The following is a 20,200-nucleotide window of genomic DNA, read 5'->3' as shown; positions in this document are numbered from 1 at the left end:
TTTGTATTTCTTTACTATACCTGAAATTTTCTCACAAGGTAGATCACACAATCTAAAATTAGAAATATATTTTCCTCGTTAAAAACGGATCAACACGGATGATGCTAATTAATTTTTCTAAGTCACTTGTTTTATACATTATGCAGAAAATGAAATGAGCTAAAATTGTTAATTAGTTTGTGTATATGTAGACCTACTATGTACTGCTTATGTAGGCCTAGGCCATGTTTTTATCACAACCAAAACTAATGTTCAAATAGTATGTAGAGTGTTTTTCTTACCGACACATTGCGAAGACAAGATTTGAATATCCCGCGCAGACACCAGTACATTCGTTCAACACGTCCTGGGGATCTGATGAGCCGCGTTGGCCGGTTGCCAGGTAGTTAACGTCATACTTTATATTGGTAGCTATCCATCGTATTATAACGCGCGCCTTATCATAGTCGCCTGATGTTGGCTTCATCAAATAGTCCACTAAACCTTTAATGTTCCGTTTTAGTGATTCTGGGGCCTATACAAGCATGTAACATCACATGTTATTTAAAGAATAGGCATATAGGCGACAAAAATCATCACTCTAAAGCAGTAATTTACGTGTATTAATGAAGGTAAAAAGTATGTAGACCTCTGAGTTAGATGTGTATGAATGATTGATTTACTGTGAAAGTAATTCTTAATTAAGAAGTTATTCTATTATATAATATTCAGTTCACATAAAGAACCAAGCGTATTCATTGTAAACGGAAATAAGAATGGATTTTTTTTTCATTTAAACAATTGTATAGGCTAATTTGTGTGTTAATGTTAAGGAAATTGCAGTAGGCCTAAAATATTAATATTTAGAGACTGGTTTATCAAAATATCGAGAGTTTTTTTTTCCTTGTATTGCCAAAACATTACCGGTATATAAAACAAAATGAAGAAAGTCAAAGCAGCAAATGCACAAAAGTGAGCTAAATTACAAAGTCAAAACGTGCATGTAACCTGTTACATGTCTGTAGTTAATTTAGAAAAAAAAGGACCACAAAGCCAATACTTTATCATTTACCAATTAGGCCTTAGGACTTCTATGATGTGAAGTACCTACCTTCTCCACATATTGATCAAGACGATTCACGGTATCAAAGCCAGGATAGATGGCTTTATGTTCGGGTGTAAAGAAATGATGTAGATCATACTTGCAGGTCACATTTGTAGTGTTAGGTCTTGGAAAGGCTTGGCAGGCATCACTATAAGGTGTAAGCTGACGTTCTTTATTGCTTGTTTTTTTCGTTGTTTCTTCATCTGCAGTATTACAAACTTTAATATGCCTATCGGGAATATGAGTTGCATTTACTATACTTGATGTAGTCGTACTTTTGGAAGACCCACACCCCATAATGTGATAGATTTGCAATCCGATAGCCTGAAATGAATAATAATAGCTATTAGAAGTTGTAACACTGACTGTACTGGCTGGTACACCGAAGGCATGGCGCAGAAACTAGTACCCTATTGTTTTATTTCAATTGGAATGGGCCTACACTTATATAAATCTAGGCTCACGAACACTACCCTGAACGGTATAATCCATTTTAAGAAATTCCGAAATCCTGCATGAGGGGATAAGCTTCGCTTGAGAAAGTCTGTATAATACAATTGGAATGGGCCTACACTTATTTAAATCTATGCTCATGAACACTACCCTGAATGGTATAATCCATGTTAAGGAATTCCAAAATCCTGCACGCGATAAATAAGTGAGGAAACACACCCGTAGCATTTAAGTATCTGGTGTACCAACACCAAACCAAACATAGTTTTATACTATAGCCTAACTTTTTATTACAATAAACACATTGTTGTTCGAGAAAAAAGAACTTACTAAGAATAGATAACAGTTTCGGTATATCTAGTTACGGTATTTCTTGATTCCTGACATCAGCTGTGAGGCTTAGCTGGTGGTTAAGTTGAGTAATGATGAAATGATTGTTAAAACGTATTTCAGTTAAAAATCAGTTTTAGTCATGTGAATTGTGAATTTGCTCTTTATATTTGCAATGGGCCTATAAAAAATAAGATAATAATGTTTACTTTACACTGGATACAATGTACAACATGTTTGTTACCGTTGAGATCTCTATACAAACATATTTGAAGTTGTTTGCTGTATTGTAGAATTATGACTTCAAGTAGGCATATTATCAGACGATGCGATACTTATATGTATGCTTTATATACTGTAAGTAGGCCTAGACCAGGCGATAATACGATATATATGAGGGCTTTATATACCTTGTTAAAGGGTTACATTTCCCCCAGGAATTTTCTTACTATATATTTTTATTGTCCCATCGTCAGCCATAACACAATCACTCAAATCAGTCCTTGAGATATTCTTAAACGGGAAAGTCTCGGTATCTCTATTTCAACATAAAACATAAACAATTCAAGGCAAATACAAATCCATAGCAACCAAATTTGCTAAAGTGGGTATTTTTTTGTACAAAGTAGTTTACATCAATTACAAATTGTTTCATATAACATTTTACCAATTAAGAAATTAAAAGGAAATTGTAAAAAAAATTAAAAGCAAACCAAAACAGTAGTAGTTGGAAGTAGTTCCTTTACGTCGTTTTGATTTGCCTCTTCGTGATGTGAATATATCGATATTGTTAGCGGTTTATTTGTAAATTATTAGCAATCATTTTAGATGTACAATCCATGCCACCTAACCTCTAACCCCCTTTTCTATCGTGAGGTACTCACTTGGTATAGCCGACTAGGGTGTATGTTCCCAACTAGTCAGCATCGCTGTTTAATCGATAACCAGTCTTTTTTTTTCCTTTTTAATACATCGTTTAGAAATCATTTTAGACGTACTGTACATTGACCCCTAATTGTAAACATGATACTAGACTTTCCCCATAAAGTCTGTAGATATTGACTTTTTTATGGTAGCTCACCAGTCAGCGTTTCGATTGTTGTCTGGAAAATACTGTATTTTAGAAATGCTATACGTATGAAACGCCATATATGCCAAACTATATTTTGAAAATATTTAGTCAAAACAGATTAGAAGTTAGACAAACACGATGCTTTCATTAAGGTAAATGTTTCACCTCTAAATTGCATATTTAGAGTAATTTTTTTTCTCTCTTTCGTGGAGCAACTGACTTTTATTTCGTTCGAAACATTTAGTAACATATAAAAATACATATTATTAAAATATAAAACATTGCTATACAATACGGTACTTAAAAGTTCCTACAGTAAATTTGTAAAAAAAGACTTTAAAACTTATAGCTTTTAAGAAATAAAAAAATAATAATTTTTCTTTCACATTATCCCATTTCTTTTGAGCCTTATTTATATTGCAAGCATTATGATTTTCTTTTAAATCTGGATAAACACGGGTCAAGACTGAAAACTGGTTAGTACTGTTTGAATGCTATTTTCTGTCTTCAGTCAACGTCAGTCCACAATTCATATGATTTTAAACAATGGTTTGTTTTGCTTACATTATTGCAGCATTTTAAGTACATAGTTTAATAATTAGAAAAATATTCAAGTTGGAAATGAATCGATGATAGAAACGGGTGACAAAGCAGTCACGGGGTTCATGTACGAGGCCTTATTTATTGTTGGAGCCAACATAATATTATTTTTAGCTATTTTTTCATAAATAAAATACCGTGTTTATTCGAGTAAACGGCCCGCTTTGAATAAACGCCTCCGTCGAATAAACTCCCCCATAAAACATCATTTTGAATAAACTCCTCGGGTCTTTATTTATTTTCTTGAATAAACACCCCGCCAAAAGCATATTATACATTTCTATTTGTAGTAGAATTTATTAATTGACAAGATAATATACAGGTTACAAATCATTTCGAAACAATTTTTACTGTATATTATCACTTTTCGATATTAAATGTGTTACCACATTTCACCCAAAAAATAAACGAATACCTCGAATAAGCGAATACTAATAAATACGGTATTGGAATAATCGTTCAAATGATTGTATGATCTCGATTGTGTTCCGAGGTATGTAAACATTAAATACACTTTTTATACCGTATATAAAATAATCGGGAGTAAAACTGGAATAATCGTGTATTAACTGTCATGACCGTGATCTTTAAGTGTTCCAATGTGTGTAAACGTTAAATGAAAATGTTAAACTAATATTCTAATTCAAATCTTGTCAGTAATGCAAATATTTCTTTTTTTATTTGGCCTAACGTTTACTATGTAACACAAAGAAATAATTATAACTCTAAGTAATCTTAAAAGTTATACAGTACTGTACTGTCAACAACATACATATAAAAATTCTTACTAAATTGCAGATCCAAATAGTTTATCTAAATCTAAAACAATAGGCTATTGTATACGACTTCCTGATGACTCACTTCTATTAAGCACTATGAGACAACTGTGTCACTTATGTTTTACATTTCACCTGAAGAGTGCGGCCAGCTACATGCTGGTCGTACGAAACAAATTTGTAGTGATTAAAACAATGAAGTAACCAAGTTTTCTGCTGTTATTTTATTTATTTATTTATGCTCTACCTTGGTATTGAGCACTCTATCCTAACGGTCTGATAATTTCAACCTGAATATATATACTTTTCTGGCTGTTTACTTTATCGTTTTGATTTAGCTTTTCGCTTTTTTTTTGTATCTCCATTGAGATCCAGCCACTGATACCCACAGCATTGTCATTTTTTTCAGTATTTTGCCTTTGGATTTATATATATATATATATATATATATATATATATATATATATATATATATATAAACAAATCAGGCAAAGAACATTATATATATATATATATATATATATATTTGCATGTATTTCACATTCATCAGTTTTTATTTTTCTGAATTAGGCCTAACTGAATTGGCACATACACTTTATTATAATGAACATTGTCTTCTTCGTCTTCTTCATCTTCTTCGTCTTCTTCATCTTCTTCGTCTTCTTCATCTTCTTCGTCTTCTTCATCTTCTTCGTCTTCTTCATCTTCTTCGTCTCCTTCATATTCTTCGTCTTCTTCATATTCTTCGTCTTCTTCATCTTCTTCGTCTCCTCCGGCTCCTCTTAATTCTAACCAGTCTGCCCTTGATTGTGTTAAAATTCCAATATCCTTCTGTAGTGAATTAATTTGTTGCTTGTTTTTAACAAATTTAATCTCAGCATTACCATCAGGTTTTGTTTTAGGTACTGCCTTGATCCTATCGTCCAGTGCTGTGATGACGTCATTACCGGATAACATTGCCGTTCCTTCATTGCCCTTCCCTAGGTGGTGGAGCAAATTGATGTTTGTATTTATATACGATATCGTTGTTGTCACATCCTCTATATCGGCATCAGTTCTCTTCCTCTTGATTTTATACGTAACCTCCACCTCACATTTTAATTTGTCTTCACTTTCTTTTATTCTTGTTACCAAATCCTCTATACTCGAACAGTACCATGAAAGCCCCAGTGTGTAAACGTTAAATGAAAATTTTAAACTAATATTCTAATTCAAATCTTGTCCGTAATGCAAATATTTCTTTTTTTATTTGGCCTAACGTTTACTATGTAACACGAAGAAATAAGTATAACTCTAAGTAATCTTAAAAGTTATACAGTACTGTACTGTCAACAACAGGACGACTGGTGGCGCTACATAGCAAGAATTTACAGACCAATCAAAACACTAGTTTGAGGTAGTTGACGTCACTATTCATACTTTTTGCGTCTATTCTTTTATTTTAGTAATGTTTATGTTGTTTATGTTGGCTCTGTGATTCAGATCAACGTAACATATACATTATGAATGTAAAAACAAAGAAGATGAAAATTTGTGAGAGATATTTTTATTCGTGTACGAATTTTGTCGGACTACCTTCCAACACAAACACACAATATCGAAAACTGAAGCGATGGAGAAAGATAAAATTAAGTAAAAACCTGAACTATTTTATTGTACCACAAATTAACCTTAAATAGTAAGCTCATTTACATTATTTATTATTATTATTAATTATACACCCTCTAAGTAAAACTACAATGCAATGATGATAAAAGACAGAAAGTTACCAGAGAAATCAAGAATTACACAGTAATTATGAATTACACATTGCTATAAACGTTGATGTAAATTAATAGTATATTTTTCGGAATGCATAGGCCTGCTTATTTATACAAAATATATACTAATGTAGTTCATATTATACAACATTATTCGCCATCACTACATAAACCTGATAATTGAAAATAAACAACTTCACAGCATTCAAATAAAATGTTTCATTATTAATTAGCGATTACTCCTTTTGTATTTTTTTATTTTGTATAATTGTTTTATTCATGAGTAATTATTTTTTATTAATAATGTTCAATATGGTTTGAATATAATTGTAGTATTTTATTTAACCATAAAAGTGTAGGCCTATGTCGTAAGCTTAATAAAGCTTTTTAATCTATATTTTTAATAATTGAATATTTTCACTGTTTTGTCTCCATTTGCCACTGCTACTCTACGTGGATTGTGGGATATGATGGATAATCCTCGAGGATCGTTGATTCCATCTTCTGCTTTATCAATCCTTTTAATAAACTTTCCACTATTACTAAATAGCTGTAGTTTGTGGTGACTTGATATTATGATATTGTCATTATCATCAACTAGTACTCCTCCTGGGCTCTTCACATTGCCATCTTCATCGCCTTCATTGACAAGAACTTTAATAAACTTTCCTTCATTATCAAATAGTTTTAAGCAGCTTTGATTAAAGTAAAGTACAAGATTATATCCTTGTCTTGTAAGGGCGACATCAATGATACTTACAAAAAAAGAAAAAGACGTATCATATGGTGCTATTTTCTTAATGAGTTTTCCGCTTTCAATGTTAAACATGGCTACATTCTCATCATTAGCTACATACATGATACGTGATGCTTGATCCACATGGATACCACGTGGACATGTCAAATCCTCCTTACCAAATGATTTAACCACCTCACCATTCAGAGTGCATATTGTGATGCATTCATTACCACGATCACTGAATGCTATATTACCATTGTTCATTAGGAACATTCTGTTGACACGCACACCTGATAGTGTAACCTTACCAATGTATTTACCAGATTGCTTGTATTCGCGAATGACATTGTCCCAATATGAAACAAGCAAGCAATCGTCTCCATGTTTAACTACATCACAAACACTAAGTAACCTGTCCAAGGATATTTGTATGGTTTTTAATAATCCTTCTTTCTCAACTTTAATAGTCATTGGAGACTTCTTAATTGGTTCACCATCAACTCTAACGTCAACCTTGCAAATTCCTGCACTTTTACATCTACCTATCACAATATAGTCACCATTGACATCCTCTTCTACGTCAGTGATTATAGTTTCTCCTGTTGGTTGTGTCAATGTAGCTTTTAAGTCATTTAGATGTATTTCACATTCATCAGTTTTGATTATTTTAACATTAATTGTTGGCAATGTCATACTCTCAGCTCCTCTTAATTCTAAATAGTCCGCCCTTGATTGCGTTACAATTCCAATATCCTTCTGTAATGAATTAATTTGTTGATTGTTTTTAACAAATTTAATCTCAGCATTACCATCAGGTTTTGTTTTAGGTACTGCCTTGATCCTATCGCCCAGTGATGTGATGACGTCATTACCGGATAACATTGCCGTTGCTTCATTGCCCTTCCCTAGGTGGTGGAGCAAATGGATGTTTGTAGTTATGTACGACATCGTCGTTGTAACATCCTCTATTTCGGCATCAGTCGCCTTCCTCTTGATTTTGTACATAGCCTCCACCTCACTTTTTAATTTGTCCCCACTTTCTTTAATTCTTGTTACCAATTCCTTGACGTGATTATCAATTCCTCTCAAACTCTTTTCCTTCTTTTCATCAAGTTTCTTAACACGATCAGTCATTACTTTAAGATCATCCTTTAATTTAGATGTACATCGTTTTGCCTCTCTCTCCAATCCTGCTGACGTATGTTTAAACGTTTTAAACGCATCTTTTATGCTGATGGTCACGTGTTTGTCTTTTCCTTCCCATTCCTTGTGATCCATGATTGAACAGTGTATACAAATGGCAACTTTGCATATATTACAAAACACAGTTAAAGGTTCATTGTGGACGGGACACAGAGGCGGGTGCATCGCATTGATTTCACTTACACTCATAGATCGAACATCTTCCACTAAATGCAACTTGTGGTTTTTACAAGCTGGAATGTTCTTATGAGCATCACTACAAATGTGACACAAATATCGTCTGCACTCCTGACAGTAGGTTTTAGATCGACCTTCCTTACCACAGATACATTTTGTCTCATCTGTATTTGAAAACTGTTCAATTGTTTCTAACAAATTATTCAGAAACGTGTTGGGTGGTAATTTCTTTAGACCGCCCTCTGGAATCCGATAAGATTTGGAGCAAGTTGGGCAGTTTACTTTGTTAGTTTTCTTCAACCAGTTGTCAAGACAACTCAAACAGAAGCTGTGAATACATGTTAAGGTTCTGGGTTCGTTGAGTCGATTAAAGCATATTTGGCACTCTAGCACCTTCTCATCAATATCTTCTAGAAATTTAGCCAGCTCACTGGAAGCCATCTTGGATTGATCTGTAAACAATTAGTAATTTACCTTCAATGTGTAAAACAGAATATTTATTCTTTTCTTTTTATTTGAATTGTGTATTATTGTGGTAAATTCCCCATTATTACTTTAATACAGTGGGATAGACATTGTATATTTAAAAAAATGTTATTCTATTTTAATTAATTTAAGTAAAAATGCATTAAAATTCTTTCTGAGAGCTTGAATACGTCTTAAATTTTTAAAATTTATAAATACAGTTAGGAACGTGGATTTGTAAGAATATACGGTAATGAACATTCCTAATTCGTAGTTATCACTGAAATAGTCACTAATATTATAGTGATAAATTTTCACTATTTTCGAAAAAAGCTCTGATATTTGACAGACAGTTTGAGAAAGACACACTGGTTCTTGTTACGTTGGTGTATAGTATTTCTTTTATGCCATCATGATTGGCTTGTTTGGTAAAATAATATGTAGCATTAAAAACGAATAAACCATGATATCACACTACTAGCTACAAACGAGTATTATTTACCTCCGTCAAGAAGGTATACAGTATGTAATCGATCGCGTGTGTTTGTTACTTGGCAAAACTTGAAAAATTTATTTTGCCAAGTATAGTATTTACTTTGTTTGTATGTATGTTTGCACGCTAGTGCCTACAGTTTTCAAGTTAAGTCAAGTTCCAAAAAAACCCTTGCCTCTTGGACAAAAGAAAAGGGTTATGTTTAATTTTAAAACATAACCTGATTTAATTTACCAGCTTTTTAATACGATTAGTTAAAAAAAAACCTATTTCTTTTAAAATCCACCCGCTTGTTTTTCGCGTTGCTGTTCCATTGTTAGTCAAATGAGACTATTTTTTTTTCATTCTGTGCATATGTATATACTTACTGTCAGAACATGCCTATTGATTTTCAGGAATATTGATATATTGGTCATGTCACAAAAGCTTATCTTCCATCGATATATTAAATAGCACACTCTGTATATTTTTATAACATGGACATATTCTTTGACATGGACCAAAATATTAGTCGACTGGTCGAGCGGTTACGCTTACTACATGGGTTAAGGCAGGGGCGCCGCAAATCGGCACAGCTTCAAGACACTCCTGATCCTCGATAATTATTCTGGTCAATCTTGATTTTAGAAAGGTCATTATTGCAATGCCGGGATTGTTTGTATTAAACATTATTTAAACAAACTAGAATTTAATTCGTCACTTTGACGAATTATAGGTGATCATTTTTATAATTTTATTGACATTAATATTTTTTAAACATGCACGTATGTTAACATACGATCGGAAAATGTTGATGTATGCCATCCTATTAGACGCTTATAGTGCTGAGTTGTGCCTATTATATGCCATATACATTATGTACAGTATATACTGTATATCTATATACAGTGTAGCATTGGTGAAATTACGGACATACATCATGTTCTAACTTTTTGGCACTAATGACAATATCAAAATAAACTTGTGGATAAGGATATCGAAAGATAATGAATTGAGCAATGAAATATATCAATTGGAAGAAAATTTGGTACGTAGAAGCGCGATGCGCGCTCTTTAAAATTTGTACAACTTTGACGAAAGAGACGAAAAAACTACTTTTTAACTTCAACTGGCCATATGATAACGTCACAACATTTGATAGGCATAATTTTTATATGAATTCATATCTACATTTCACCAGCTCTCATAATAAGTTATAAACATCAAGGTCAACTTTAATTCAGAAGAGCTGTAAGGTATTCAAATATACGTTGTAGGTGAAATTACGTAACCATCGTTATTCAAATTTTAAGACGTGAAGACGTCATCAAAATGAAAATATGGGCAACTCATGAGTAACATAATTGGTTGAGGTAGAATATATTAAAAATTAAAAGAAAATCGATCACAAATAAGCGAGTTGCGCTCTGTTGAATATGGTGGTCTATGACAAAAGAGGTAAAAACCCTATTTTTAAAATTCATGTGGCCAAATGATGACGTTGTACCATTTTGTACGTCTAATGTGTATATACACTTATATCTACAACTCATTGGCTTCCATAATAAGTTAAAAAAATTGGGGGTCACCTTCCATTCTGAAGAGTTATATTCATTTTAAAAAGGCCTTATTTTTTACCATTTTTAGCACTTTTGTACAATTAATGTGCGCATTTTGTCATTTTTAACCTGCTCGTATAGCACTATTTTAAGTCGAAATGGACTCAAATTTGGTGAATGTACTAAGGAAGATGAGTAGAATGCAATTTGTACAAAAAATTGGTATTTTTTACGCTTTCTATGTACGCACGCGCAAAAACGTGTTTTTGCGCAGTAATTTTTTAAAACACGCAAATGGCCTAATTCATGCTCTAAATTGATCAAAACGTAATTTTGAGCTTTTTTAATTTTTAACGCGCAATTTCACGCGCATCACCCAACGTGCACGTGCGTTTTTATTTGCTAATATTTTTACCCTTGGCCTGAACCTTACGTGTAGTGAATTTTATTAATATGTGATAATGAATTATGGAGATATGATTGATAATGTGATTTCACAAAATGGCGTATAAATGACGTCACGGGTGAGTGATCACGCTCAAAAGCTTATTAGGACTAAGTTACAGTATTTGAAAGACATTGTGAAATTTTGGTAATCATTGACATTGAACTTTTTGAGATATTTGTTACACAAAAAGTGTACAGAAAGAAGAAAAATATTTTAATGCAAGTACAATAACAATAGGTGATCATTTTATTCTAAATGATCACCTAATTATTAACCCCAGCAGGTGTTATATGATGGCACCATATATTATGATGTCGCCCTCTATAGTATGTAGGATACCCATAAGGCAACAGACCTCTAAAACATGGCTTCAGTATAGAAGACCTCACGAATGATTGTGTTAACAATGATGTCGAATAACTAGAGAATAAAAGCATTGTGTTACTAGAAACGTCTCTCATGTATTAAAGAATATTACATGGTGGCAACGGTAGGATTGAAATATATAATAAAGTCAATCGATAAGCTATACTAGGCTAGAAGAATAAATAGGCTAGCGTACACGCCGCCGCACGAATAGATTAGTAAAACGTGTTGTTGAGAGTACACACGTGCGGAGAGAACTGAATTGGATTTTGTATTCGAATAGCAGAAGGCAAAAAATAGCCCATACACATTTTGTTACCACTGTATGCAACAACTGACAATATTAAAAAATTAATATTGATCATGGCGAACCTAAATCAGCCAGAACCATTAAATATATCGACAGGCAACATATCAGAGAATTGGAAGAGATTCAAACAGAGATTTGAACTATATAACATTGCCAGTGGAATGTCACGAAAACCAAGTGAAACGCAAACGTCATTACTACTCCATACTATTGGGCAACAAGGCTTAGATGTATATAACGCATTTAAATTTGAAAATGAAGCTGAGAAGATGAGATTAAACACAGTTATGCACAAATTTGAGGAATATTGCAACCCCAAGAAAAACATTACATTTGAACGACACACTTTCTTTTCACGAAACCAGATACCAGGTGAGAAGATAGACCAATATGTGACCGACCTAAAGAACAAGAGCAAGACATGTGAGTTTGGTGAAATTGAGGAATCCCTCATCAGGGATAGAATTGTTTGTGGACTATTGGACAATCAATTGCGTGAACGATTGCTTAGAGAAGATGATTTAAATTTAGATAAGTGCATGAAAATATGTAAGGCATCAGAAGCGTCGAGAAACTTAGGGAAAGAGCTCAAAGCTGATCACCAAGTAGCGGTAGATCAATTAGGTATGTCTAATAATTATAAACATGATAGAACCAAAGATAGAGATAAAAGTAAACCATGCTCAAGATGCACTAGATCACATGAATATGGTAAATGTCCAGCTTTTGGCATGTCCTGCAATAATTGTGGTAGGAAAAATCATTTTAGTAGAGCATGTAGGTCAAAACGTAATGACAAACAAAAGGGCAAATATATAAATGCACATAACAGAAGTAAGAGAAACGTGCATGGTATAAACAAAAGCAATGATAGCGATTGCGACAGTGAAGATGAATCTAATATTACATTTGAAGCAATTAAAATAAGCCAGATAAACGCTAAAGATGGTGACACAGAAGTGTTCACAAATGTCAAAATTGAAATAAACCGTAACAAACCAACTTTTCTGAAAGTAAAAGTAGATACAGGTGCAGAGGGTAATATATTACCACTGAGAATGTATAGAGCTATGTTTCCTAAAAACATGAGCAATAATGTACCTAATGATAGATATGTTAACAAATCTAATGTAAAAGTCACAGCGTATAACGGAGCACAAATCAAACATTATGGTTACATACACATCCCATGTTACTTCAATAACTTACACACAAATGCAAAGTTTTATATTGCATATAGCTATAATGGGACTACCGACGCTAAAGACTCTGAAGATAATACAGATAAACTGTGCAGTCGAAGTAAATGACAAAAGCAAGGATGTAGAGGACATAAAAAGACTCTATCCAGACAGATTTGAAGGCATTGGCAAGTTTGAGGGTACGTACAAAATAGTTATAGACGAAACGGTACCACCTGTCATACACGCACCAAGGTCATGTCCATTAGCAATAAAAAATGACATAAAGGCTGAGTTGGATGAAATGATGAGATTAAATGTCATACAGAAAGTAGAGAAACCAGTGGCTTGGGTTTCAAGTTTGGCCTACTCACAGAAACCAAATGGGAGATGGCGGATATGTTTAGATCCTAAGGACTTAAACAAAGCTATAAAACGCACATACCATCACACACCAACCCTAGATGAGATAAAGTGGGGCAAAGTTTTTCTCTAAACTAGATGCACGACATGGATATTGGTCCATAAGACTTGACAAAGAATCCAGTTATCTTACCACATTTAACACTCCAGGGTTTGGAAGATTCAGATTCCTAAGATTACCATTTGGACTGAATGTCAGCCAAGACGTTTTTCAACATAAGATGGATCAAATATTGGAGAAATGCATCGGAGCCACAGGCATCGCAGATGACGTTGCTGTATTTGGGAAAACAGAAGAAGAACATGATCGAAACTTAATGGACCTGATGGAAACCGCTAGAGAATATGGGCTTGTATTCAATGCAGAGAAATGTGAAATAAAGCGACCGCAAATAAATTTCTTTGGTATGATATATGATAAAGATGGAGTACATGCTGACCCAAAGCGCATTGAAGCCATCAGCAAAATAAAACCACCAACGAATGTTAAAGAGTTACAAAGTTTCCTAGGCATCGCCACGTATATGAGTCCCTTCTGTCCCAAGCTGTCAGACAAAACAGCACCCCTCCGAGAACTTCTGAAAAAAGATAATGTATTTGAATGGAATGGCTCACAACAAAAAGCATTCGAAGAGATAAAGTCAACAATATGTAACCAGACAACACTGACCTATTTCCAACCTAGCAAAAAGTTGAAACTACAAGTGGATGCATCCCTGATTGGAGTGGGAGCAGCACTCATACAAGACGAAAAAGTTGTTGCGTTTACATCAAAGGCATTAACAGAAGCGGAACAAAGATATGCGAACATTGAAAGAGAACTACTGGCGGTAGTATACGCAGTAGAGAAGTTCCACACATATGTGTATGGAAACTCATTCATTGTGGAATCAGACCACAAACCGTTAGAGATGATCCAACTAAAAAATCTAATGTGTGCACCACCAAGACTACAAAGACTACTAATGAGATTACAAGGATATGATCTGACAATCAAGTATAAACCAGGCAAAGAAATGGTCCTGGCAGATACCATGTCTAGATTAAACCCTATAAATGACAGCCAAATTGAAGAAGAAGTAAAGATACAACTGTCATATTTCTCAGAGTCCAAAGAAGAAGAAATAAGGCAGAAGACCAAGGAAGACCCAACTCTCATAAAATTGGGAAATATAATACAGCAAGGCTGGCCAGACAAACTAAAATCTGTACATAAGACAATAAGACCATACTTCCCATACAGGGATGAACTCACAACAGAGAACGGAATAATACTAAAGGGTAACAGAGTAGTGATCCCAGAAGTCATGAGACAGGACATCCTAAAACAACTACACACATCCCACTTAGGCATAACCAAGTGTCAACTGATGGCTAAAACATCAATGCATTGGCCCAGTATTAATGAGGAAATAGAAAACATGATAAAAGCATGCCCATCATGCCAACAACACAAACACAAACAACAACATGAACCAATGTTGAAGAGAAAAATCCCTACCAAAGAATGGGAAATACTCGCAGCTGACCTATTCTACATAAATAGAGTAGAATACCTCCTAATAGCAGATTATTACACCAAATATTCAATCATAAGAAAAATACCGGCAGACCAATCAAACAGTGAGACAGTTATATCGATAATAAAAAATGTCTTCTCAGAGTTTTGGATGGTTCAAGAATTGATTACCGACAACGGACCACACTTCAACAGTGAACAATTCAAACAGTTTAGCAAAGATTGGAAATTCATACACACAACCACAAGTCCTCACCACCATGAAGGAAATGGATTCATCGAACGAATGGTTCAAACAGTGAAGTCAACCATCATCAAAGCTCAGCACAACAACACAGATGTTGATAAAGCTTTACTATACATGCGAGCAACTCCAGTCGACTCAAAACTTGCCTCACCCGGAATGATGATATTTCACAGAGGACTAAAAACAGAACTTCCAACAAACAATGAAAAAATGCCAACCAGAAAAGAAATAAGAAATCGACTAAAAAACCGACAAGACAAACAGAAGCAATATCATGATGAAAATACAAAACCACTTCAACCAATAAAGAGAGGAGAAAGCGTGAGAATCAGACACTCTGACAAAAACCCACAGTGGATCCCAGCGAAGATACTAAACAAAACAAGTCCACATTCGTACAGAGTACTGACAGAAAACCAGAAAACACTAAGAAGAAACCGAACACACATCCGCAAAACAAACGAACACTTTACACACATAATACTAGAAACACCACTTACTCATTACAAGACTATAGAACACAAACCATCATCATGCTCTAGCAGTGGCAGAAAAATTAAGAAACCAAATAGATTAGATTTGTAAATAAAACTTATAATTGTTTTATTATGATTGTAATATGATTGATAAATGAGACCCGCAGTTTAATTATATTTGTACACCATTATGAGTAATTAAAGAAGAGGGATGTTATATGATGGCACCATATATTATGATGTCGCCCTCTATAGTATGTAGGATACCCATAAGGCAACAGACCTCTAAAACATGGCTTCAGTATAGAAGACCTCACGAATGATTGTGTTAACAATGATGTCGAATAACTAGAGAATAAAAGCATTGTGTTACTAGAAACGTCTCTCATGTATTAAAGAATATTACACAGGATTTTAACTATGTAAAGCTAATACATAAACAAATGTATCTTTCAACATACTCCCTATCAGTGGATATATTTTGCCAAGTAGATCACTTCTGAGTGTGCTTTCATTTTTCTGTTAGCAGGATTACTCAAAAAGTAGATACAAGATCTTTACCAAAATGAAAATACAGGTAGACATGTGGAAAACCACTCCATTATATTTTGTCCCAATTCCGTCGAGGTATATGTATAATCGATCACGTGTGTTTGTCTGTTTGTTAGCAGAATTACTCAAAAAATAATTACCAAAATGGAAATACAGATAGATATGTGGTCAAGACGTACTACTCCATTTTGGAGGCAATCCGGACCCAATCCTGGAATGCTTTTCGGGTGAAGAAAAAAAGCCACCGGAAAACACTTTTCGCTCCGACCTCTGGGAAATAAAAAATGTTGGCCTAGATCAATCTAATAAAATGTTCTATTAATATGAACAGTTTGACAAAAATATCGTATCATACGCACTTTACCTCGATTAAACTTTATCGCTAGGCCGCAATATCATGAACATCTCATCGATGTATACAGACAGAAAGCGTGGCAAAGTACAGTGTCAGTTGTACGTTGTTACGTCGCGACAATTCAAGTCAAACCGCGTCAGTACAAGTTAAATCGCGTCATTTGAAGTAAAATTGCGTCAAGTTACTATTCGTTTAATCATTTTTTTTACCATTAGACGAAAACTACTCAGTAGTTACGTCAGATATTTTTATTATAAACATATCTGGATTATTTATATGATTAAATGAATAATAATATAAACCATGCGAAGACCACAATTAATAATTTTACACAATAATTCAATTAAAATGTTTGGATAAACTTCACTATTTTTATATATAAATATACAGTTCAGTATACATAATATTAAATAGTTGATATTTACTTGTCTCGATACATTATTTTTTTTATTCATTGAATGTCACAATCAATGTAATAAAAAATAAAATGTATTTGATTACAGTTTAAAAAGAAATAAATGCTAATAAATAAATAATACTAAATAATAGGTAATATTAGATGTTAAATTAAAGGAAACAGCATGAAACATAAACACTCTTGATATAGTATGTTTTGAAACATTTAGTTTTTTCTTGCATTGGCTGACTTCATACAGAGGCAGATTAGTTACCATTTGGTATAAATAAAGACTAGCCATTTGACATTTACTGTATTTATGTTATACTGTACCATATTTGGTACAGTATATTAATAGTTATTTATATATAAGTAATAGTTATATAAAGTATTTTATTCAACTGAGTAATAATTTGATGAATCAATAACATTTTGAAAAGGTCATGGGTCAACACGAGTAAAAAGGAATTGAAACTACGGACATTTAAATGTAATTTTCTCTTTATATGTCACGTTTTTTATGTCAAACTTTGTGTTATTACTTATAAAATATTATTAAATTAATTACTATAAAATGTTTGCTTATTACCCAAACATCGGAACGGGATTGAATGATAGGATTTTCACCCGATGGCCTATTAGCATTATTTTCAAACCTGACAGAATGTTCAAAGGCCGGCGAGCACTAAAGGAACAAGTAAACTGAAATTGCATTTTCTCAATAACTTTGTCCAAAAAACTTCATTTGTGTACAAGAGGCAAGAGTTATAGTTTGTGATTTGTAATTTTAAAACATAATTTGATTTAATTTACAGGTGTTTTGATACGAGTAGTTTAAAAAAAACCCTACTTCTTTTCAAATTCACCCGTTTGTTTTTGGCGTTGCTGTTCTAATGTTAGTCAATTGAAACTATTGTTAGTTGAAAGGCTGGTTACATAGCCATTACACCAAATTCACATACACATGGTTGCAGTGAAATTAGCCTAAATCACACACAGCAGCATTTTGTTTCTGGTGAAATCTTATATAGGAGAATGTTATAGTAGGCGGAGGTATGCACTCTCGGAGTGTCGTTCTAGTTGTATTAAGCTCCCGAGGCCAAAATCAAAGGGACAATTATGTGCATGGCCTAGCCTTCGCTAAAATTCGAATCTAGATGGAAGCAGATGATTATTTAAGTTAAAGTTAACTTAGGAACAGCACTGTACTAGGCGTGTTAACTAATGAATGTATTGCATTCGTTGAATCGTGAGAACATATCCATTAGTGATCAACCAGTTGAATAGGACAATGAGGCATTCGACCCATGGACAATTATTATGTATATAATAAATAATAAAAAATGTATTTTAACCCACTCTCCTGAGAGGAAAGTGTTGACAAAGAGCAAGACAGTAGTAAAAGAGCCTTACCTTGTTTGTTCTTTCCTTCCAAGGTCCAAGATCCAATCTTTGCGAGGGTTAACTCACGACTGTTTTCTACCTCATTCCCTAAGCATCAAATAAGATTTGGTTAAAAAGCACAACATAGCTTATCTATCCTGTATTAGGGAGTTACTTGCCGTTGGATGTGCAAACAAGATTAAACAAATAAAACCTCTGAACAGAATGGCTGAAGAACTTTTATACTAACTTACGTTTTTGTGTGTCAATTGATTAGTCTTTGATTTTGTAGACTGGCACAAATGCTCTCATATGTAAGTTGAAACAAAATGGTTCCGATATGAATTACTAATGTCCTGTGACGTTTTATTATAGCATATTGATTCGTCTATATACTGTAGTCTATTAACAGAATGTTTCCAAGCGGAAACGTTAAGAATCATATAGACCTACGAAAGACACCACAATGATTATAATAAAGGGTTAATCAGTTATGTTTACCCTACTCTCAAAGAGGGCTCATACTATGACTTTGTTTTTCTGTAGGTTTAATATGTTTAAAGTATTAACATAATAAACTACCACAATAAACACATATTCCAAAGAAATGACAATATCGTACTTGTTATAATTTGTAAGTATAATAACTACGATTAAATGCAGAATAATCCTCATGTAACGTGAAATCACGTTGTAGACTTGTGATGTTTTTTTTATATGTATTCTCTATTCTTGTTTGGTTATTGTATTTTTAGCATGTGGACGTAAATTATTAAATAGTGTGCATGATTGTTGAAACTTGGCAATTTTTTTGGAAAACTGAAATGCATTGTGTGTCATCATTTTTTGCTAAATGCAAGCATATCGCAATGATTTACGACATTACAACCATCGGCCTATACAATCAACCATTCTTTTGTCAATTTGTATGCAAATAGATTTATTTCATAAAGACTATGACGTCAACAGGAAACTTTATTGTATTCTGACAATCGGTCTTTTTCGATGTGTTTCAGTATAACCCCACTAAATTTTGAATTATTTAAAACACATTTTGTCTTTCAAAATGTGCTGTGGTGCCTAATGATATTTAAATATTTGTTATTTGTTCTTCAAAGTCAGAGTGGTAGGTAGGGAGTAACGGTGTAGCTTTCTCATTCTTATTCAGTATTAAATTAGTAGCAGCAGTCTGATACCGATTCCAATATCAACGAATGACAGGTAGGAGAATAACGATGTAGCTTCTTCATTATTAACAGTAAATTAGTAGCGGCAGTTTCATACCGATTCCTAGACAATATCAAGGAATGACAGGTAGAAGAATAACGATGTAGCTTCTTCATTATTAACAGTAAATTTGTAGCAGCAGTCTCATACCGATTCCTAGACAATATCAACGAATGACAGGTAGAAGAATAACGATGTAGCTTCTTCATTATTAACAGTAAATTAGTAGCAGCAGTCTCATACCGATTCCTAGACAATATCAACGAATGACAGGTAGAAGAATAACGATGTAGTTTCTTCATTATTAATAGTAAATTAGTAGCAGCAGTCTCATACCGATTCCCAGACAATATCAACGAATGACAGGTAGAGGAATAACGATGTAGCTTTTTCATTATTAATAGTAAATTAGTAGCAGCAGTCTCATACCGATTCCTAGACAATATCAACGAATGACAGGTAGAAACATAACGATGTAGCTTCTTCATTATTAACAGTAAATTAGTAGCAGCAGTCTCATACCGATTCCTAGACAATATCAACGAATGACAGGTAGAAGAATAACGATGTAGCTTCTTCATTATTAACAGTAAATTAGTAGCGGCAGTCTCATACCGATTCCTAGA

General features: G+C 33.5%; 2 protein-coding genes and 1 long non-coding RNA gene across 3 annotated transcripts in view; all 3 read right to left on the bottom strand.

Annotated features, from left to right (window-relative positions):
- Positions 1-20,200, bottom strand: part of LOC144836057 (uncharacterized) — a 107,077-nt gene that overhangs the window by 48,333 nt on the left and 38,544 nt on the right. The gene's annotated exons all lie outside the window — the stretch shown is intronic.
- Positions 6,476-8,635, bottom strand: LOC144835385 (tripartite motif-containing protein 2-like). Its single transcript, XM_078690468.1, has one exon. The coding sequence runs from the start codon at positions 8,633-8,635 to the stop codon at positions 6,476-6,478; it is 2,160 nt and encodes a 719-aa protein (XP_078546594.1).
- Positions 16,436-18,655, bottom strand: LOC144835707 (uncharacterized). The gene is made up of 3 exons (XR_013611094.1): positions 18,602-18,655; positions 18,378-18,455; positions 16,436-16,482 (listed from the first exon to the last, which is right to left on the bottom strand). It is a non-coding gene; the product is annotated as an uncharacterized LOC144835707 (long non-coding RNA).

This window comes from Antedon bifida, chromosome 2 (genome assembly GCF_963402885.1).
Source record: "Antedon bifida chromosome 2, ecAntBifi1.1, whole genome shotgun sequence".
Taxonomy (NCBI): Eukaryota; Metazoa; Echinodermata; class Crinoidea; order Comatulida; family Antedonidae; genus Antedon; species Antedon bifida.
This window is presented reverse-complemented; position numbering and strand designations above follow the sequence as displayed.